Here is a 22,905-nt window from a genome sequence, read left to right on the forward strand (position 1 = left end):
CACTTTTTATGCCTTACCCTACTATGACGTTTTTTCTCTTTTTATGCCACAGTATAGTATGTCGATTTTTTCACTTTTTACACCTTACTATACTATGTTGTTATTTCACTTTTTATGCCATAGTATAGTATGTCGTTTTTTTCCACTTTTTAGGACTTGTCATTTTTTTCACTTTTTAGGCCATAGTATACTATGTTGTTTTTTTCACTTTTTAGGAATCTTAATGTTTTTCACTTTTTAGGCCTTTTTATGCCATGGTATAGTATGTCATTTTTTTCACTTTTTATGCCTTACTTTACTATGACATTTTTTCACTTTTATTGCCATAGTATACTATGTCGTTTTTTTCCACTTTTTAGGACTTGTCATTTTTTTCACTTTTTAGGCCTTACTATACTATGACGTATTTTCTCTTTTTATGCCATAGTATAGTATGTCGTTTTTTTCCACTTTTTAAGATTTGTCATTTTTTTCACTTTTTATGCCTTACTATACTATGACGTTTTTTCTCTTTTTATGCCACAGTATAGTATGTCGATTTTTTCACTTTTTACACCTTACTATACTATGTTGTTATTTCACGTTTTATGCCATAGTATATTATGTCGTTTTTTTCCACTTTTTAGGACTTGTCATTTTTTTCACTTTTTAGGCCTTACTATACTATGACGTATTTTCTCTTTTTATGCCATAGTATAGTATGTCGTTTTTTTCCACTTTTTAAGATTTGTCATTTTTTTCACTTTTTAGGCCTTACTATACTATGTCGTTTTTTTCCACTTTTTAGGAATCTTAATGTTTTTCACTTTTTAGGCCTTTTTATGCCATGGTATAGTATGTCATTTTTTTCACTTTTTATGCCTTACTTTACTATGACATTTTTTCACTTTTATTGCCATAGTATGATATGTCGTGTTTTTTCACTTTTTATGCCATAGTATACTATGTCGTTTTTTTCCACTTTTTAGGACTTGTCATTTTTTTCACTTTTTAGGCCTTACTATACTATGACGTTTTTTCTCTTTTTATGCCACAGTATAGTATGTAAATTTTTTCACTTTTTACACCTTACTATACTATGTTGTTGTTTCACTTTTTATGCCATAGTATAGTATGTCGTTTTTTTCCACTTTTTAGGACTTGTCATTTTTTTCACTTTTTAGGCCTTACTATAGTATGAAGTTTTTTCACTTTTTTTATCATAGTATAGAATGTCATTTCATTCACTTTTTACGCCTCACTATACTATGACGTTTTTTCACTTTTTTGAGATACTATACTACGTTAGCTTTAGTCACTGTCACAATGGTGCAGTGGTTAGAACCATTGACATACAGTCTGGAGGACATGGGTTCAAGTCCTGCCTGGTGCCAGTCTCTATTGATTTAGCATATTCTCCCTATGCGTTACCTTTTATGTTTTAATTTACTATCAAGTTTTTATGCCTTCCTATACTAAGTCGTTTTTTCAATTTTTTTGGCCATAGTATAGTATGTCGTTTTTTTCACTTTTTAGGCCTTACTATCCTATGACGTTTTTTCTCTTTTTATGCCATAGTATAGTGTGTCGTTTCTTTCCACTTTTTAAGATTTGTCATTTTTTTCAATTTTTATGCCTTACTATACTATGACGTTTTTTCACTTTCTATGCCACAGTATAGTGTGTCGTTTCTTTCCACTTTTTAAGATTTGTCATTTTTTTTCACTTTTTATGCCCTACTATACTATGACGTTTTTTCTCTTTTTATGCCATAGTATACTATGTTGTTTTTTCACTTTTTTGAGATACTATACTACGTTAGCTTTGGTCACTGTCACAATGGTGCAGTGGTTAGAGCCATTGACACACAGTCTGGAGGTCATAGGTTCAAGCCCTGCCTGTGGCCATTCTCTATTGATTTAGCATATTCTCCCTATGCATTACCTTTTATGTTTTAATTTACTATCAAGTTTTTATGCCTTCCTGTACTAAGTCGTTTTTTCACTTTTTTGGCCATAGTATAGTATGTCATTTCTTTTTGCTTTTTTTGCCACAGTATAGTGTGTCATTTTCTTCACTTTTGAGGCCTTACTATACTATGATGTTTTTTCACTTTTTTTGTCATTTTTTTCACTTTTTATGCCAGATAATATTATGTTAGCTTTTCTTTCAGTGTAACAACGGTGCAGTGGTTAGGACTTCCGTCCCACAGTCTGGAGGTCATGGGTTCAAACCCTGCCTGGGCCGTTCTCTATTGATTTAGCATATTCTCCCTATGCGTTACCTTTTATGTTTTAATTTACTATCAAGTTTTTATGCCTTCCTATACTAAGTCGTTTTTTTCACTTTCTAGGCCTTACTATACTATGACGTTTTTTCTCTTTTTATGCCATTGTATAGTGTGTCGTTTCTTTCCACTTTTTAAGATTTGTCATTTTTTCTACTTTTTATGCCTTACCCTACTATGACGTTTTTTCTCTTTTTATGCCACAGTATAGTATGTCGATTTTTTCACTTTTTACACCTTACTATACTATGTTGTTATTTCACTTTTTATGCCATAGTATAGTATGTCGTTTTTTTCCACTTTTTAGGACTTGTCATTTTTTTCACTTTTTAGGCCATAGTATACTATGTTGTTTTTTTCACTTTTTATGCCATAGTATACTATGTCGTTTTTTTCCACTTTTTAGGACTTGTCATTTTTTTCACTTTTTAGGCCTTACTATACTATGACGTATTTTCTCTTTTTATGCCATAGTATATTATGTCGTTTTTTTCCACTTTTTAGGACTTGTCATTTTTTTCACTTTTTAGGCCTTACTATACTATGACGTATTTTCTCTTTTTATGCCATAGTATAGTATGTCGTTTTTTTCCACTTTTTAAGATTTGTCATTTTTTTCACTTTTTATGCCTTACTTTACTATGACGTTTTTTCTCTTTTTATGCCACAGTATAGTATGTCGATTTTTTCACTTTTTACACCTTACTATACTATGTTGTTATTTCACTTTTTATGCAATAGTATACTATGTCGTTTTTTTCACTTTTTCGGAATCGTAATTTTTTTCACTTTTTAGGCCTTTTTATGCCATGGTATAGTATGTCATTTTTTTCACTCTTTATGCCTTACTATACTATGACGTTTTTTCTGTTTTTATGCCATAGTATAGTATGTCGTTTCTTTCCACTTTTTAAGACTTGTAATTTTTTTCACTTTTTATGCCTTACTTTACTATGACATTTTTTCACTTTTGTTCCCATAGTATAGTATGCAGTTTTTTCACTTTCTATGCCATAGTATAGTATGTAGTTTTTTTCACTTTCTACGCCTTACTATACTATAACGTTTTTTCACTTTTTTTGCCATACAATACTGTTGTTTTTTTTCACTTTTTAAGCCTTAGTATACAATTTCATTTTTTCACTTTTTATGCCATAGTATAATATGTCCTTTTTTTTCACTTTTTACGCCTTACTATACTATGTTGTTATTTCTCTTTTTATGCCAAAGTATAGTATGTCGTTTTTTCCCACTTTTTAAGATTTGTCATTTTTTTCACTTTCTAGGCCTTACTATACCATGACATTTTTTTCTCTTTTTATGCCATAGTATAGTATGTCGTTTTTTTCCACTTTTTAAGATTTGTCATTTTTCACTTTTAGGCCTTACTATACTATGACGTTTTTTCTCTTTTTATGCCATAGTATAGTATGTCGTTTTTTTTCACTTTTTAGGACTTGTAATTTTTTTCACTTCTTAGGCCTTACTATACTATGTTGTTTTTTTCACTTTTTAGGAATCTTAATGTTTTTCACTTTTTAGGCCTTTTTATGCCATGGTATAGTATGTCATGTTTTTCACTTTCTATGCCTTACTACACTATGACGTTTTTTCTCTTTTTATGCCACAGTATAGTATGTCGATTTTTTCACTTTTTACACCTTACTATACTATGTTGTTATTTCACTTTTTATGCCATAGTATAGTATGTCGTTTTTTTCCACTTTTTAGGACTTGTTTTTTTTTTCACTTTTTAGGCCATAGTATACTATGTTGTTTTTTTACTTTTTAGGAATCTTAATGTTTTTCACTTTTTAGGCCTTTTTATGCCATGGTATAGTACAGGGGTCGGCAACCTGCGGCTCCGGAGCCGCATGCGGCTCTTTCATCCTTATCCTTATCTGTGTTAGTTCTTTTTTTTAGATTTTAGTTCTAAATTGGAAGATTATTGTGATCTTGAAATATTAAAATAAAATTATATTTTATCATTTTTCATCGCTCAAAATAAACGTCACACTCGGGGAAGCCGGTATACCCGCCGAAACGCCGTCCATTTGTCGAGACTTTCAACCCTTCCTGTCGATCTTCGGATCCACATATGTATGTGAGCAGCTATTCTCCACTATGATTCATGGGATGAAAGAGCCGCATGCGGCTCCGGAGCCGCGGGTTGCCGACCCCTGGTATAGTATGTCATTTTTTTCACTTTTTATGCCTTACTTTACTATGACATTTTTTCACTTTTATTGCCATAGTATACTATGTCGTTTTTTTCCACTTTTTAGGACTTGTCATTTTTTTCACTTTTTAGGCCTTACTATACTATGACGTATTTTCTCTTTTTATGCCATAGTATAGTATGTCGTTTTTTTCCACTTTTTAAGATTTGTCATTTTTTTCACTTTTTATGCCTTACTTTACTATGACGTTTTTTCTCTTTTCATGCCACAGTATAGCATGTCGATTTTTTCACTTTTTACACCTTACTATACTATGTTGTTATTTCACTTTTTATGCAATAGTATACTATGTCATTTTTTTCCACTTTTTAGGACTTGTCATTTTTTTCACTTTCTAGGCCTTACTATACTATGACGTTTTTTCTCTTTTCATGCCATAGTATAGTATGTCGTTTTTTTCCACTTTTTAAGATTTGTCATTTTTTTCACTTTTTATGCCTTACTTTACTATGACATTTTTTCACTTTTATTGCCATAGTATAGTATGTAGTTTTTTCACTTTCTATGCCATAGTATAGTATGTTGTTTTTTTCACTTTTTACGCCTTACTATACTATAACGTTTTTTCACTTTTATTGCCATACAATACTGTTTTTTTTTTTTCACTTTTTAGGCCTTAGTATACAATTTCATTTTTTCACTTTTTATGCCATAGTATAATATGTCCTTTTTTTATTCTTTATTCCATAGTATAGTATGTCGTTTTTTTTCACTTTTTACACCTTACTATACGATGACATTTTTTCTCTTTTTATGCCATAGTATAGTATGTCGTTTATTTACACTTTTTAAGATTTGTCATTTTTTTCACTTTTTTATGCCTTACTATACTATGACGTTTTTTCTCTTTTTTTGTCATATATGTATTCAAAACATGTACATAAATCATATTTTTGTTGATCTATATCCTATATAGATCCTATATGTTAATAAACCGTTTGCTTGATGGCATTCCAAAGCCAATCACTTTGTTTTGGAGGGGTGGCGGGGTTGTTGCGTCCCTACCAATGTTGAGACCATACACACACAAACATTTGCTAATTTTATGGCTCTACAAGTCAAAAAATATTCAAGTATTATATAACAATGGCATATAACCAAAGTTTGTCACAAACTGTATACTAGTAGTAGTACTCCCAGTGACACTTCTAGTCTGTTTATTGTAAACCACAACATTTTTAATGTCGATCCAGGCAAACAACTCATGGTACATAACAAAACCTCCATATCGTAAACAGTTATGCCGCTAGCAGTTGAAATACACACAGACAACCAGGATCAGTATCAGGAAAGAAATCAGCAAGCCAGACACAGATATTGACAGAGAGTGTATCTATTAATGCCGATGTCCAACCTCTTCTTCACGGAGTTGGAGATGAAATATCCTTGTCATATAAAGGTTCAGTATTGTACTTATTAAACATTTTGTTTGTTCAAATAGTTTCTCACCTCCTCTCTCCATTGCTGCTACCCAACTACTCTCACAAAAAGCATGTAAGTATTTACACATGAAAATAACAATGCTGTTTTGGATCATGAGGGAGTCCTGGCTTATCTGGGATGCTGAGAAAAACCATACTGCATTTTATAGGGGACAAATAACCTTGTTATACTGATGACATTCAATAGGTGGAGACAAAGACAAAGTCTTCCTTACCAAGACTACCCAGTGTATGGCTCACACCTCAATCAGCAGGCATCGAACTGTTAGAGAAATGACTCCAGAGCCACAGCCACATAAATCACGGGATTTGAAAAATATTTTTATTCAAATATAACATGTTTTTCTGGTTTTTCTGTTTTGTTGTGAACATTGAATAGGTGTAAAGCTACAAGTTGCGCCTGAACTGAACTTTTTATTATACTGTGTCATGCATTCAGAAATGCTACATATAGAAATCATGCCTGACTCTTATGATAAAAATAATACGTGTGGGCAATTAATAGTTAACAGTGTCTTCCTCTTCTGAAATTCTCTTTGTTCTTTGCAAATCTCTGTAGTGTACGTTTGCTGTTATTGATTATTTTCATCATGTGTATTGAAGACATCAGTGGTGGTGCTTGCTGCCGGCAAACTGTTAGCAAAAATGACTTCACTTCACATCATTAGAAACACTTTCAGGGTGCAATCATACTGATCTCTATTACAATGAGAAAAAATAGTTTAATGTCATTCTTATCAATTCAGTCGGCATCCTGCATTATCTGTTTTATATTTCAACAATTCCTCTCCTCCATCAAGGCTCCCTCATTGGCCCTGTTTGTGTGCTCAGATGTGACCTTGTTTATTGCCTCCCTGGATCTACTTTCATGTCACCAGCCTAATCCTCCCCCTGCTCAGTGTTAACAGTGGAAGGTGTAGAATGAAAGATCCAGAGCAGCTGAAGGTATGGTACAGTTTGAATACTTACATGACATTGATGGATGAATGTTCCTATGCTACGAGCTTGTATTTATAAATCATGACCTAGTGGCTGAGGATAACACAAAGCAATGCAGCTCTGCAAAAAAAAAAAAAAGTATCTTGTTCTTCCTGTTTTAAATATGTCTCACTAAGTTTCTCTGCACTGTGGAAGTTCTGAGGAGTTTGCAGATGTTGAGGTACCCTGGATTTTAAGTTGCATGTGTTCATTTGTATGCATATTTATTTGTTAACATATTGTATTCATTAAAAAAAAAACATTTCATGAGGTTCCATGGACTACACTGAACCATAGGTATTCTGATAGACATGTTGCAAATGGAAGGAGTTTCAATTTAATGAATATCTGTTAATTAATATCAGTCTCTATGTCTAATCTCTATAACCAAAAGCAACTATATAATTAGTTGTATGTCCTTCTTCCAAGATTTGCTATTAATGAGAGCCATGTAAGACAGCTGAAGCCTTCATTTTGATTAACTTCTGTTCAAGGTCGTCAAACCATTTTGACTCATGATGACATTCAAAGTCACAGAGAATAATAATAAATCACACAGAATAATATATTTATTTAAAAAGTGCAGATTACACTGATATTGCCAGAATATTAAGTACACAATGCTACATTATATATACATATATATGTCGATATTTAACATTCAGTTTTGACAAAATAAACACATTATGCACATTCAAACACTTAAACAAATAGCAGCGTCTTGGTACATATATATTTGTATACATTATGATTTTCTATACATGATCTATGCATCTTTTTTTTTTAAATTTCAATTATCCTACAGTATCTGTTACGAGTGGGTATGTATTGTAAATGAAGCTTGAATGGAAATGGAAGAAATGGCAATGGAAAAACACACACACTCTAGTCTTCTTGTTCAACAAAAACGCATGATGACTTTTGTCCTACCCAGAAACCTGGCAACATTCTCCCCATGAAGGAGCTCTTAATCTGCTGCAGCAGTCTGATCTCCTTCCTGCCTTCGCCCTCCCCTCCATCCTTCACCTCTTCAACTGCGTAAAAATTGATGACACCAGCTGGATGGTCAAGGTACACCCCGATGGTGGTGCACTGGGGAATATCCCAGATTTCTGTGTTTGTACCATTGAACCACAACTGGTAGTGGGATCCACCCCACCCAAGACCCCAGGACTGTTCATTCTCTCCCAGCCCACAGGGTCCGTCGCTTCCCCTCCTCCCTGCCCCTTCATAGGTGACTCCGAGGACCACCCATCCTGAATATTTAACTTCCCAGTAAGCTCGGAAGCCCAGTATGCCTTCTTTGCAGAGAACCTTGAATGGAAAGAGAGCAAAAATTTGTTGAACATAAAAACTAATATGTAAAACATCCAGATTTGTAACATCCAGATTGTGAATACCTGAGGTACATGCTCATATCTCTCTGGCCTGTCCAGTACGGGGCAAGTGACATCATCAGTCATGCGTGACACCTTGGATCCACCCTCTGTGATCCACAGCATCTTATTGGCTGTCTTGTCATCCAGGGAAAGGTTGATCCAGTCTGCAAGATGTGGAAAATATTCAGCTATAACAGTCAGAAAGAGAAACTACACAAGTAATAGTACAAAAAAAATGTAGAAAAAAGTCAAATGAGTGTTCTTACATTTCAAAAGATCAGCTCTGCATGTGGGCTCAGGGACGTTTGGCTCATAGTCTGGGATGTTTTCTGAATGATGAGAAAAGTCGTATTGAAGAGAGAAGCTGGTGGTGAATACAAGATAATAATAACATCATAACAAGCAATAGCAGAAAATAAACCTGGACTATAAAGAGGTAAACCTTCAGTGTGTTCTCAAGGTCTACTTTAAAAACTCACCTATAGGAGAAGCAGCAGCTTTGGATTTTGTCCCTGTAAATATAAAACAATAATTACTGTCAGTTGTTCTGCACTTCAGTTCTTACTGTCAAAGTAAACATTGTAAAAAAGAAATCTAAAAAAAATGAAATTAGTTAAGGGTTTATAACTGAACACCAATTTGTACTCCTGGATAATAAACTATAACTTTCTACATTATCATACATCATCTTCCTGAGGACTAAACAAGGGAGTTCTCACACCAGGTCTGCCAGCGGCAGGCATGATTCTCGTACTGGGAGCACTGGTTGGCATCTTTATCGTTTCTTTCTATGTTGATGTTTCTTGAATGTTGGCGTCTGTCAGCAGCGTACTGCTGCTATGATGCAAACGACTTCTTTATATACCCAGAGGAAAGAGAGCATTCAAGGTTCTGGGGGCCCCTGGGGCTCCATAAGAGAAATTTTGGTAAGGTATGTAGAGATAATGAGCTCACTAATGGGCGTGGCATGGAGGCTGCCAAACCAGGATATGTACGTCAGCGCCAACATCTGACCCGCTGACCCATATTTATCTGAGTGGTTCTGAATTTGTTTTTACAATTATCTTGTCATCTCTTTGTATTCACACACACACATCTTGGAAACTGATACCTGCCCAGGAACATGGACGTCCTGTACAGAACAGAGGGATTACGTAAGATTGGAGAAATGGGACTCAAGTGCACTTTGAGACCTTTTAGAAGTAGTGATGGAGAGAAATGAAACCCAGTGCAGTGTGGTTTCATTTGGTTTAGACTTTGTCAATATTGTGCACTTGTAAAGAAGAGTACTTCAAGTTAAAGATACAATCCTTTAGAAATATTTCTAGGAATGTACCTGATTTTCTCTCTTATGTCCTTAAATATTTCTTGTGGTAGATTAATAATCCTTACTGTCTGTGTTTAGACACTAAAGTGAGGGGTTGAAATGCTATCATCACACCATGCGTTCCATTTACATATCACCTTCTAGATTCTAAATTCATTTATAAGCAACTCATGAGAGGTTATCTATTGGCTGAATTGACCTAAAGAAGGGGTTTGAATCAAATGTTAAGTTATCAGCCAAGTACATCACAATGAAATCACAACTCATAAGTGAAGTAGAAGTTTATTCAAGTACATTTTGTGTACTTATATCCAAAGGTGGTTCCACATTAATGCATGATATTCAGACCTATAGACGCTCTGAAAGGTTAAAAACTGAAGTCACAACCTTGAACATCCAGAGCAGCCACAGAACAGGGTCTCAGCTCAGTCATTTGGCAGAGACTGTTTGTCTGTCAGCAGTGGTTTAACGGTCTGGTGTCTCTTGTTTATCATAGAACTCAAACAGGTACACATGCACGCGCCACCTCTCCTTTATTTTCAACGGTTTCCTGTTGGGCACTCTGGGACAGTTCAGACATTATAGTTCCTGGTATGTACTGAGAATGTCAGCTGCATTGCAATCAGTGCACCAGTCAGTCATCTGCTTGGGTAGGCAGGAACACAAGAAGGACGAGACAGCCTTGACTAGAGGTTTGGCAGGGTGCCGAAAATGGTAAATACGCAGCCCGCAGCGGAGAGCATAACACAAGAAAGGGTTTATGACCAGCGACATGCTTTTTCTTTTAACCCCGGCCATGTGCATTAAGTCATTTGTGCTGGTAAGTGGTTGATGTGATAATGCAGGTCAAGAGCAGAGCCAAGCCTGGTATGATGAACTGAGGTATCTCCAGTGAAGTGACTTAGTCATTTAAGTATTTAGGTTACACCGGCCTGTGTTTGTATATATATATATTTGGATTGTGCTTCTTGTCTAACTTACATTTCATTTTCAGTGTATATTAATCAGATGTTATTTAATATAATGTATTTAATTGACTTGTCAATGCTTATACTATCATGATATCAGCGTCCTGCTTGTGCAAGGATCTTTCATTATTAAATTCTTATTAATGAGTTTTTGTGTGTGTACAAATGAATAAATAATAAATAATAAATTCTCTTTTAAAGTTTCTATGTGTAAAAAGAGAGTAATCATTTCTTAAGTAATGATTTCAAATGCTTTTTATTTTCATTTTGTTTGTTTTAAGAAACAAATAAGAAACATGTCTAGATACGATATTAAAATATTAAGTTAAACCTATAACAAAACTTCATACGTACTTAATATACATTAAGATATTCATAGAGCTGTAATGAATTCAATAAAAGCTTGACAAAAATCATGATATCAATATATTGTTGAACAAATAGAGTCAGTAAGTTTTTTCTAACATTTTAAAGTTTCAATGTAGGAACGGGAGGAGTAACTGCAGGGTTCTGAATGTTGCAGCAAGAGAAATATTAATGTTATTATATCACATTGAACACACACAAACATATATATATAAATATATATATATATATATATATATAAAAGCCTATACTCGCTCATTCAACTTTTAAATTGTAGCTAAAGCTATATTATTGCACTTCTTTAATGTATTGTACATTTGCACCTGTTGGATCTCAAACGGCTTGACGTTTAACACCAGGGATTCTCACACGCAGTTTTAAATATTTGCAGCTGCATACTCTGAATTTGTGTGTGTGCTTGTGTGTGTGTTTGCATCCCATCCACCATCAATGCATCAATGCTGTCACTGTGCAATGTGAGGAGATCCGTGGCATTGATGTAGAGCGAGGAGGGGCGGGGTTTACTTGGGAACAGAGGGCATCCTACGGACATGAAAGCATCCATCGAACCTTTTTAAGGAGAAACATACATGCACAGCTCCAGTTACAAGCCCCCCCTCCCCTCTTCCTATATTGGCAAGATTTATTTCACCCCACCAGCTCCAATCCTTTCACCTCTGTCCTGCATTAAAGGTATATAAGAGTGGCATTAAGCTGTCACACACTGGAGCCAAGAGACTCATCACACTCAAAGAGAGCAGTGACATCAGGCCTGAGACAGATTCCTGCAGCAGCTTAAAGAGTTAGTCCAGCCTCAAGCAGGAATCAAGATGCCTACTACAACAAGAATAATTTCTAACACCCGGAGAGCAGACAAAGGTGAACGTTTATTTTTCTGCATTTCACAGAATTTAGAATCACTGTTTTTTGATCTTTAATACTTAGTTTTTCCTCCAAGAGCTTAACTCTGATGCCTCATTTCGATTTTTAGAAGGGTCATCTCCTTTTGTGTCAAAATAATATTGCAGCATGCATTAGTTAAAGCAAATAATACAGAAGACATAAGCAATGCTTTTAAATGTACTGATTTAATAACCCCACTCTGTGTCTGCAGCACTTTTTATTAGCCTCTGAGTCAGATCCTGAGTGAATGGGTCACTAGAGTGTACGTGTGTGTGGAGGAGGCAATAATTCACTGACTGATTTCATGCTTGTCATTATGAGGGGCGTATAATCGGTTTATTGCCTTGGAGCGAGCGGCCTGCAAGTGTCAACATCATCTGCATTAAAACAGATTTCACATGCTGTACTATATGTATTTAACAAACAGCATGTACGGGATAATGCCAGGCTTGAAAATAGGTGTCATTAAGCAGGGTTGTGAGTGTACAGATAGTATTATTATGAAGTAGCATCGTTTGAAGAAGCCTTAAGTCTTACAATTGTCTTGCGATTTCTGTCACTTAAACTAGATTTTCACTATAATTGTTTTCTTTTTAATAATAAGAATCCAGCATCTTGTCTACACGAAACTAAATAATATAGTATCAATAAAAAAAAAAAGTCTTTCTTCACACACTTTGAAAACAGATTGAAAGAGCTGAAGTGTTATGCACCATTATAAAAAAAATAAAAAAAATTCAGTCAAATCCCGTCACGACTTGACTAACAAGCCCCATGCAGATTTGCCACAGTGGGGTTTAGGCTGCGTTCGGGTTTAAATGTTTTGTATGGTGTCAAGTTGTAATGAGTCCAGACAAAGCAGTTATTTTCATCGCCTTGTGCTATATGCAGACAGGTGGCTTTGCATTCTGCCACGATCTCTTACAGCCTCCAGTCGACAGAGAGATAAATAGCCGCTCATTTAGACGTGGCACGCATACTGCATGGCGTAAAAATAACTGTTAAGTTTGAAAAATGTAGATAATGATGACAAGTAGATTTACATGCGATGGGAGAGAGCAGCTTCACCTTGAACTCTTTGTCTCTTTACAGCACCACACAAAACCTGCACTATTGTAATTCAATTGATTTTCTTAAGATTGATGCAGTTTGCTTCTTTTTCTTGCCAAAGTAAATTGCATTAATGTTCTGAGCTGATTTTTATGTGTGAATGAAACAGACAGTTTATTTTGGATGTGGCCTTGCTTGTTGATATAAATAAAACACATTGCTTATGTTAGTTAGATGATGACATCTTAATGCTGTGGGGATTAAGTTTCTCTTTTTCTTGATGTCCGTCCTTAACAAAAAACTGGCTCTAGAAAGCATGCAGCTGCTGATATGATGATCTGAAAGAGGCAGATGGTTTTCTAAGTATACAACCGTTTTGCAGAGTCTCACTTCATCACCTGTTGGGACACACCTGACACATACTGTAGCCTATATGTATTTATTACTATTCTGTCGTAATACAGGTTGCTGTGTTTTTTCTTGTAGCAAAAAAAGTCAAAGACGGAAACACGGGTAAGACAGTCACCTTACCACAGACCTCATCACACTATTTGCTTTTTAATTATTTGCACTGTAAATCCTGATTCACCAATTTCCCTCCTCTCATTCCTCAGAGAAGACCCCAGCCTACGAGCCAAATATACCTGAACCCAAATGCAGAGCTGATCTAATCAAACGTGCGATTTTTACTCTTTTATTAGTTTTATACAATCTGGTCCAAGTATGATTTTTTTCATTAAATTAATCATTGTCTCCTGTTTTTTCAGACTGGCTCAACATTTCCCTGGATGACAAGACAGCCAATAAGATGCTGTGGATCACAGAGGGCGGAGTAAAAGTGGCCCGTATGACTGATGACATCACTTGTCCTGTCTTGGATAGACCAGAGAGATATGAGTATGCTCCACAGGTATGAGGATGCAATTACATTATTTGGTCTAAAATTACAGTATTGAAAATGCATTTTCTTTTGATTTTACCATGTTCAAAAAAAGATGGTGTGAAGCCAACCAACAGTGTTATAGAGCAGAGTGCTGGCCCCCTGTGTTTATTTAAATCCTGAGCCAACTGGTTTGGCATTGCAAACTGGAGAAAGTGAAGCTACGATAAATTCTCTGCAAGTGGCAGCTCACAGGTTATGTGAGATTATTTCTTAATTACACTGTTATTCCCACTCACATTCCACAAGGTCCTCTGCAATGAAGGCATCCTGGGCTTCCGAGGCTACTGGGAGGTGGAGTTTTCAGGATGGGTTGTAGTCGGAGTCGCGTACGAAAGAGCAGGAAGGAGGAACAGTGACGGATCCTGTGGCCTGGGAGAGAACGAGGAGTCCTGGGGTCTCGGCTGGAGTGGTTCCAGCTATTACGCCTGGCACAAAGGCGACAGTGTAGAGATCAAGGAGATCCCTCAGTGCTCTACAATTGGTGTATACCTTGACCAGCCTGCTGGTATCCTTAATTTCTATGCTGTGGAGGAAGTGAAGGATGGAGAGGAGGGTGCAGGAGGGAAGGAAGTTAAACTTTTGCAGCAAGTTAGGAGCTCCTTTAAGGAGAAAATGATACCAGGTTTCTGGATGGGGACACAGTCTAACTGTTTGATTGTAAAGAAAGAGGAAACCGTATCTACAAGTCAGTGACCTTGATCCCATCTCTTCTGACTGTGAAACAACTACCAGTATGTCAGCATTTACCAACTCAGCACAGGCTTGCATAAATCATGTGCACATCACATCATAATTAAAACATTAGTGTACATTAGATGTATTCCTCATATACAGGATCTCTGGGGCAGACATACAGTAAATGGTCGTTGCATTTCAATAAAGGGAACAAAGTGCAGGTAGGGATTCACCTTTGACCTTCCACTCTTTTGAACTTTCCTGAAACCACAGGACCACTCAAGGTTTATATTGATATATTTATATATATATATATTTATTTCTCCATTGTTATTGTTTGTTAAGAATGTATAGGGTTACCTAGTTTGGTATGTTTGAATAAATAATAAAATACAGACAAAGTCATTTTTCGTCCTGGTTTGTTAATACACATATTTACATATAGTGACAGCAAAAAAGTAGTGCTGCTACATGTGGAGAATTAATTTCCTTTATCAGTCGACTTATGAAGGACACTGATCATTAAGGAAACTGGTGTTCTGCGTAAGCTCACATTTTCATTTCATTACCGTGGGCTCTCAGCATTATAGAACGGGTGTAATACTGTAATTGACAAAAACAAACAAATTCATTAATCCGCCACTTTTACGCACAGACTCCTCCTCGCATCTCTAGAGTCAATTTTTTAACCAAGCACCCATTATCCCCCTGTGGGTCTCCATATTGGCACCAGGAAAAGGTTTCCTGGTGATTTATGGTGGTTTTTGTGTTCTACTTGAGGATAAATGTGAGAGATGTTGCAATAAGAAACCCTTTTTTTTAAAATATGGGTTTTGCTCTTTAAATAAATATTAATGCCACTGATGCAAGACTTGGTAAGCCACTTTTCACACAGTCTTGAGTCTTGGCAGGTGTAGGAATTAAAAATAGATGTATTATATAGGCCATAGATCTTTATCTGTCAGCATAGTTTAACGTCTTCTTTGGACTGTGTTGTCTTTGTTCAGTGGATTCTGCTTCCCTGCCGCCTCACTCAAGCCCAGTTTCTGATTCCTACTTTCAGTCATGTTTGCAACCATCTTCCTACTCTTTTGCACACACTCCTAGAGTTTCACTGGTGTCCAATGCCTGTGTTAGCCTTACATATATCCATATGTCAAAGTCAAGGGCATACACCCCCTTGTCCCCCTGCTGAGAAGCTGCTGAGAAGCTGTTCCACTGACCCCAGCACCTTCTTCAGACTCTCCTATAGCCCCCCCCCCCCCCCCCCCCCGCCCCCGCCCCCGCCTCATCTTCAACAAGGGTATAAAAGTCAAGTGAAAGACGGAGACTTTTCACATTTACTTTGCGTGAATCAAAGAGTTTTCAAACGACTGAACGTGGATTATAGCGCAGGACCTCAAGATGCCGGCCAGACCTAATTGTGCAATAATCCTCTCTGAGACCAGCAAACCAGGTACAACAACATTTTGTACAATGTAATGCAAAACCATTACATTTAATATGAAAATGAATACCTTTGCATTCCAACAAACCTATAACGTATCAGCATCTTTTCAAAAGGGAATATTCTCATTCGCACAGTTATTGGCAATTAATAAACAGGCTTCTCAGCTTGTTTGTCTTCCTATAAAAAAGAAAGATGACTTTGAATTCATAATGCCTCTCTCCTACTTGTCTTGAGTGAGTGTGTTTATTTGAAGGCCATTAATCTGATCATTATATGGAATAAGGAAATCAAGGGTATCACTGAAAATGAGGCATCCATCAAAACCACTCACACAGTATGAGAAGTCATTTTTACACCTTTGCGGATATTTTCGTTGACAGAAAAATCTTTTTTTAAATGTCAAATCGGTGACTGAATCTTATATATTTCTTTTTCCCATAATAGGTGTATATTATTTTGGAAAGAAACACAAGTGTCATTGATGTATCAGCCACCTATTTATCAATTACAGCGATGGTCATGATTGGGTTTCATATCCAATATTCTCACTGGCTTTAAAATGTTGTTTTAAAATGTGTACATTCACATTTGTCAAAATCTCAATACAGCATTTAAAGTGCATGGTATAGCACAGATTGTTGTGATTTTTCCTTGACATGAGGGATTTTCTCATATTATTGGCCTCACTTTTTTTTTTTGACAATTAATGTAAAAAGAAAATTTAGGAATACCTTGGATTCTATATTCTTTGCTTCTTAAATGCTAACATTTCTTCATGATTGTTAGAGTAATCCTGTTTCATGTGTCTGTGTGAAACAGGAAACAGCACTTCTTCTTCTTGCAATTTAACCTTTGGCCTTTACATTTTTTAGGGAAAAAAGTGAAACCCAACAAGAATGATAAGACAAATGCAGGTAATGGATTTGATGCATGTGTTAGTTTGTCTGAACATTACTTCTTTCTGTATTTACGCCTGTTTCCTTTCCTTGCAGAAAAAGTCTCAGTTTATGTGCCTGGTATCCCAGAGCCAACGAGCAGAGCTGAGCTCATGAAGTGTACAGGCAGATTTTGTTTTTTCAAATAATTCAAAGTTCAATACTTTTTAAAGGATTCACTGATAGTTTATTAAAAAAAAAATATTATGGCTTAATTTTCTCCTGTAGACTGGATGAATTTGTCTTTGGATGACAAGACTGCAAACAAGATGTTGTGGATTTCTGACAGTGGGTCTAAGGTGTGTCGTAGAACTGAGGAGATCTGTCCGGTCCTGGATAGACCAGAGAGATACGAGTACTCTCCACAGGTGAGTCAGAAAATGCTATGATACTATTACAGGCTATCTAGTAAAGAAACAAAGGTTTTAATCTTGTTTCCCCCTTTTTTCTTACTTTCTTCAAAGGTGGTGTGCAAAGAGGGCCTTTGGAACATGAGGGCCTACTGGGAGGTGGAATACTCAGGGTGGGTGGTAATTGGAGCCACCTTTGAAGGAGCAGGACGGAGGGCAAACAGTGGGCCGAGCGGCCTGGGAGAAAATGAGGAGTCCTGGGGTCTGTGTTGGTCAGGAACGTGTTACCAGATCTGGTTCAATGGCGTAAACAAAGACATAAACGATGTCCCGTATTACTCTAGAATTGGCGTTTACATCGACCAGCCTGCGGGGATTATAAGCTTTTATGCTGTAACTGGTGAGGGAGCAGAGAAGGAGGTTAAGCTGTTGCATAAAGTTAAGACAAGTATCGAGAAGAAGATTCTTCCAGGTTTCTGGGTAGGAATTCAGTCCTCATGCACGATACTGAGAAAAACAGAATGAAAGAATGGAGCTAAAACTGAACGAAACTGTGTTGATGATGTGGCAGTCTGGTTTTGACCCTTGAGTTGCTAATGTTTTATTCACATATTCCTATAAGTCTTATTTAATATCTAAATTTGCTTTAATTAATGAGTTAATCAAACATGTATCAGTTCTATTCTCTTTGTGGGAGTTGTTATAAAAAAATAAAAAAAATGTTTATTGTATTTAGAGTTGTTATCATTTCTAGAGAAATATTTTTCTATTTTTCTGTCTTTTTTGTCAGATACGCCTTTATTGTATAGTGTATGCCCGGTTCTATAGCATCATATTGGACATCTATGAACTGATAATGATGTTTATCAAAGTTGAGTGTCATGTGACTTCATGAAATCTGAAATAAAGTATGTATTTAAACCAAATTATTATCCCCTATTGTTTTTAATTTATGACTGTACAGATTCAGTTTTGTCATATTTTAGGTTTAATACATTTTAAATGAAATTAGCGCCTGACCTCATTTACTGCCTCTGGTTTTTCCATCTGTGATCATTCCTTAACGAGTGAAAGCCCTGTTGTGTTGCTAAGATAAGGTTGCACACAGTGTAAAGTGCTCACAGCATCGATCCTCTTTGGATTTAGCTGAGTAAAGAAGAAGGAGAATCACTTCCCTTCCCTCCGGGATGGAAGGAGCTCACTTTGATATGTGAGAGGCTCCAGTTTGAAGATCACTGTCCTATTTTGACAGGTGGGCCTCAACTCCTGCCGCCTTCACACCTGACGCATGAGCTTTACAGGAACTAAAAATGGGGCACACCAACAAAAACATTCACACTCCTAATTTAACAATGTCCATAAAGAGGCCTGATGATCAACTACAGGAGCCGTGCCAGTGTGTTGAAACCAACACTCCAAGTGGGTCACAAATTAAGCTGCTATTATTACCAATAAGAACTAGAAAACAAAGTGAAAGGGATCACTAGTGATAAACTATGGTTGACTCTAATTGCTCTCAATAATACTCAACAATACTCATCACAGCAGGCAGCTGTTTTTAGCAAAAGAGCTCTAAAAACCCACTCCACAGTAGCTGCTCAGCATCGAGCAGCAGTCACACACAGTAAGCGATTAGCTGGTGAACAGAGCACAGAGACAGATATTTTCCTCAGGAATTGTCACAGCTAAAAGAAAGTGAACATTGGACTTACCATCTAGATGCTTTTCTGAGATTAAAAACATAAATAACACGTAGCACTATAGTTAATTCAGGTCATTTTTGACCTGGTCTTGGATATAATACAAATAACACAAAAACTCAATTATCATATAAAGTAAATGAGACACAAGAGATTTGTGTTGTGATGTTTTCATCACAAAAATATTAATAACTAAACAAAACCAAAAAAAAAAAAACAGATGGGTCTTTTTTAACCCATCTAAGATCTAAAAAAGTCATTTGTGCCTGTTTTGTTGTTGTACCATCAAGACGAGTGTCAACAAATCTAAATCACATGGTGCTGATGCGCTGTGAGTATATCTGAGGTCAATTGTCATATGTAGCAGCTCCTTTGGGTACAACTTCCCAGCAGGACACTGTAGATAGAGGTTGCCACAGCTCATAATCATTTTCCAATAATATATTATTGCACATACACATATACAAAACTGCTGAAGTACACTTGATCAGAGACATATAAGCATGATTTATGCTGTGGTTCCTGTGATGATTATAAGTGAGAATTTATAGTCAGTAAGGTCTGACAGTTAAACCTATATGACAGATAGACACATCCATTGTGGCCCAAAGCAAACAAAACTGGAGACCATGGTCCAAGAATAATCGCACCCAGAGCGCCGAGCGCCCTACATATTTGTGTCAGGATGTGTGAGCGTATATGCCAGGCATGTGGGTGAGTGGTAACCCTAAGCTTGTGTCATGAGAAAAGTGGTATAAGCTTTGCATGTGACACATATAGCTTTACATAGGCCTATAGGAAGCAGGGGAGAGTGTCCTATATTTCACTGCTTTCGACACTACAGACTCTGAATATAAACACAAACTCCAAATCAAAGTTTAAATGTTTTACAGCAAAACAAATCATGAACCAACATTTGACTGTGGAATTAATAAAGTGGCAAATATACAATTTCATAACAGCATTATTAGATAAAAATCAGTTTTCCTCTGTTTGAGGAGAGAACATGTCAGTGTCCTCTCCTCAGACAGAATGTATGAGCTTCGTGTGAACACTTGTGCAGTAGCTTGATGACTTGCGTTCAGTAGCTGGTTCTAAATTACATCTACTCTGTGTGCTCCCGTGATTTTATTCCCATCTGGTCCGACACCACTCTATCGATGATATGCAGCAGTCATTTATTCTGACACTATTGGTCCCGGCAGATTTACTGTCATGTAGCTGGCCCACGTTCAAACTGTCTACAGTATGACATCGCCTAGTGAGGTTCCATGTTGCTCTCTCTTTCTCTTTCTTTGCCTGTGTATATATGTACAGAACCCAGACGCATGCACACATATACTGTATATATATATATATATATATATATATATATATATATACTGTATATATGCATACATACACACACCACTCTCATTCACCTTCACTGTCTCTGTTGTCTGTCCACAGTCACAAATGTCAATCTAGGACATGTGGTGCTCCCGTAGTCCATGCATGAGACTGGGATGCTGAATCAAGGCCTGTAAAGTAAGGGAGAGAACCATATTAATAGTGAAATAATATTTGGAGAAACAGGTGACTTGATTGAATTTTCACCAGCTTTTATCAAATAGTGAAAGCAAAGTGGCAATAAACCTTGTGAAATGTTACAGTAAGAGGCCCGTGGCCTGCTCTGTGCGGAATGATTCAGACACCGCTCCTGTGTGTGTGACGTCAAACATAAGCTGCAAGTTTACTCATGAACATCAGTGTTTGTGCATTATCAAAAAAATAAATGCAAGTTGTGCTAAAATGTCTGGTGCTAGTAATCGTATTAACATAACTTTAAGTGCAACAGCTATTTTTGGTGATATGTAATTACAGCATTTTAGACAGTGTTGAAGCCACTGTTTTCATTTTGGAAAACGTATTGTAACTTTAATCTATGTATAGACAATATTCAAAAACACTAATACATGTGGTAATACTTCACTGGTTCATCATTTCTGTGTATTTATGTACACATAAATGACAGTACATTTACTTTAGTACTAGGCTAAATTCAGGTGCAATTTTGAGATACTTGAGCATTTAATGCTACTTTATAGTTTAACTCACACTTCAGAGGGATATATTGTACTTGTTACTCTAATGCAAATTTGTCTCTCTGGGTTAGTTCACCTGTAAATAACCATGTTAGGTCAATGCTGTTCCTCATTAGTGAAGACAATGCATCACAACATGAACATATTATACCATAAATAGATATTTATCACTTGCTGTTTTTAATTGTGTTTTTTATTATTAGTATTATTATTAATTTAATAGCTATCAGTACAAGCTGTGTGTGATATACAAAATTATTAAACAGCTCCACCTGGTGGATTCTTGCTGTCTGTACAATACAATACAATGGCTAAACAGTTTTATACAGATATATTTTATCTCACTTTTTGTGAGAATGACATTATGAGGACAGTTTTACTTTTGTACTCCAAATTGTACATAAGCAATTAAATAATAATTAAACAATGAACTGAATTATATTAACGTTGTTAATAAATGTAAATAAAGTAATAAATAAATAAAGTTTCTTGTGTTTACCTTAAAATATATATAATATACAGTATATATATAAGATATATAATAAATTACTCTGTAAAATAAAGCTCATTATAGATGCTTGTTGTTGTCTCAGGCCCCCTGCCTCTCTTAGCAGAGCTCAACAATTGCTACCAAGTGCAAATAAACACAGTGCAAATGAATAAAAAAATAGAACAAACCTCTCCTTTTATTTAGCTTAACAAAGCTACATATGCTACTGTACCTACCTCAGTAGCTGACTAGCTGGATGGCGCGTAAGCTTGGGCAATTTCTCGATATTAAAGTGAAGAGCCAGTGTTAACAGCAGCTGCTAATTCACTGTCGAGTTACCCTGACAGTTTTGTGATTGTAAAGATATTCCTCAGAGAAAGTTCAATTCTGATATTTCCTCTAGTCTACAGGAGCCAGTTACTGCAGCTAGCAGCAGAGCTTTGACTGGCAGCCGGCAGCCAGCACCTGGGGGCTGATGTGATTGACTAAAAATTAAGGGGGCAAGAACAGGTGACACTTCAGTTGTCATGAAAAATGACATTTTGAAATAAAAAAATGACTATAATGAAATAACATTTCATAATATTGGGTTGAGTTTTCATAATTTATTAAATAATTTCACATTTTATTGATTCATTTAAATATTTCACTCCTTTTTTTTATTCCGTTAATTCATTTGATCATTTATTACAAAATGTCTCATCTGTTAAATACTGAACATTTTTGGGGGTCCCATATATTACAGGTTAATGTCGACTGTTATGTTACGTTGTGTCTTTTGTCAGGAACCACATTTCCCATGAGCCATGACACCACTCTTCCTGCTTCCTGAGTGTGAGCGCCCCACAGGTTGTTTAGTGTGTAATAGGAGATCATGAGTAGCCACGCAGCTGTCAGTCAACAGGGCTGATTGTGAAGTATGCTAAATGGGTGGGGTCGTAAATATCTGGAGGCAGACTCATGTGCCCCTGTGAGAACTGGACATCCTGGGCATCTGAGGTCACGACCTTCCTGATTGAAACCAAATGGCCTGGACATGTGAAATACTAATTATAAGATGGCATGATTACTATTTGAGCAATGAGCAATGGCGTGAATGATTTTGTGCCATACCTGCGGTGCATTGTGTATCAAGGATCTGGGTTTTCGAGCAACAAAAGGACTTCTGACGCAGAATTATGATGGTCATAGATTTGAATAGTGTGCTATCAACCAGCCAGGCCTTGTTGCTATCCCACAGGAATAATTTTAGACTTGACTTTTCTCTTATCTTCCCTGTTCTCATAGCACTTAACATACCTTTGATATCTTCCTCTTGTACAACAATAATGCCAGCTCTCCTGAGGCATGTGTGGTGGC

The 22,905-nt window shown here is 36.3% G+C and overlaps 3 protein-coding genes across 3 annotated transcripts; 2 read left to right on the forward strand and 1 right to left on the reverse strand.

Moving 5' to 3' along the window:
* Positions 1–7,517: 7,517 nt before the first annotated feature.
* LOC130162778 (stonustoxin subunit beta-like) lies at positions 7,518–9,119 on the reverse strand. The gene is made up of 5 exons (XM_056366589.1): positions 9,027–9,119; positions 8,785–8,817; positions 8,572–8,634; positions 8,327–8,469; positions 7,518–8,240 (listed from the first exon to the last, which is right to left on the reverse strand). Exons 1-5 carry the CDS (start codon positions 9,076–9,078, stop codon positions 7,812–7,814), a joined length of 720 nt encoding a protein of 239 aa, XP_056222564.1. The 5' UTR covers positions 9,079–9,119; the 3' UTR covers positions 7,518–7,811.
* A 3,190-nt stretch (positions 9,120–12,309) lies between these two features.
* LOC130162809 (stonustoxin subunit beta-like) lies at positions 12,310–14,555 on the forward strand. Its single transcript, XM_056366646.1, has 5 exons — positions 12,310–12,346; positions 13,406–13,432; positions 13,534–13,596; positions 13,687–13,829; positions 14,109–14,555. The coding sequence occupies exons 1-5, from the start codon at positions 12,310–12,312 to the stop codon at positions 14,553–14,555; spliced, it is 717 nt and encodes a 238-aa protein (XP_056222621.1).
* A 1,386-nt stretch (positions 14,556–15,941) lies between these two features.
* On the forward strand, positions 15,942–17,797 carry LOC130162810 (tripartite motif-containing protein 16-like protein). Its single transcript, XM_056366647.1, has 4 exons — positions 15,942–15,993; positions 16,980–17,042; positions 17,151–17,290; positions 17,387–17,797. The coding sequence occupies exons 1-4, from the start codon at positions 15,942–15,944 to the stop codon at positions 17,795–17,797; spliced, it is 666 nt and encodes a 221-aa protein (XP_056222622.1).
* The last annotated feature ends 5,108 nt before the right edge of the window (positions 17,798–22,905 follow it).

Source organism: Seriola aureovittata, chromosome 21 (genome assembly GCF_021018895.1).
Source record: "Seriola aureovittata isolate HTS-2021-v1 ecotype China chromosome 21, ASM2101889v1, whole genome shotgun sequence".
In the NCBI taxonomy this organism is placed as follows: Eukaryota; Metazoa; Chordata; class Actinopteri; order Carangiformes; family Carangidae; genus Seriola; species Seriola aureovittata.

Bases quoted from the DNA above. Each gene is read 5' to 3' on its own strand.
- LOC130162778 (XM_056366589.1), bottom strand. From the start codon at position 9,078: ATGCCAACCAGTGCTCCCAGTACGAGAATCATGCCTGCCGCTGGCAGA. The intron at 8,818-9,026 runs GTGTGAGAACTC...TTATATTTACAG, and splicing joins GCCTGCCGCTGGCAGACCTG to GGACAAAATCCAAAGCTGCT. The intron at 8,470-8,571 runs GTAAGAACACTC...CACATCTTGCAG, and splicing joins CAGAGCTGATCTTTTGAAAT to ACTGGATCAACCTTTCCCTG.
- LOC130162809 (XM_056366646.1), top strand. From the start codon at position 12,310: ATGCCAGGCTTGAAAATAGGTGTCATTAAGCAGGGTT. The intron at 13,433-13,533 runs GTAAGACAGTCA...CTCATTCCTCAG, and splicing joins AGTCAAAGACGGAAACACGG to AGAAGACCCCAGCCTACGAG. The intron at 13,830-14,108 runs GTATGAGGATGC...ACATTCCACAAG, and splicing joins GATATGAGTATGCTCCACAG to GTCCTCTGCAATGAAGGCAT.
- LOC130162810 (XM_056366647.1), top strand. From the start codon at position 15,942: ATGCCGGCCAGACCTAATTGTGCAATAATCCTCTCTGAGACCAGCAAA. The intron at 17,043-17,150 runs GTACAGGCAGAT...TTTCTCCTGTAG, and splicing joins CAGAGCTGAGCTCATGAAGT to ACTGGATGAATTTGTCTTTG. The intron at 17,291-17,386 runs GTGAGTCAGAAA...CTTTCTTCAAAG, and splicing joins GATACGAGTACTCTCCACAG to GTGGTGTGCAAAGAGGGCCT.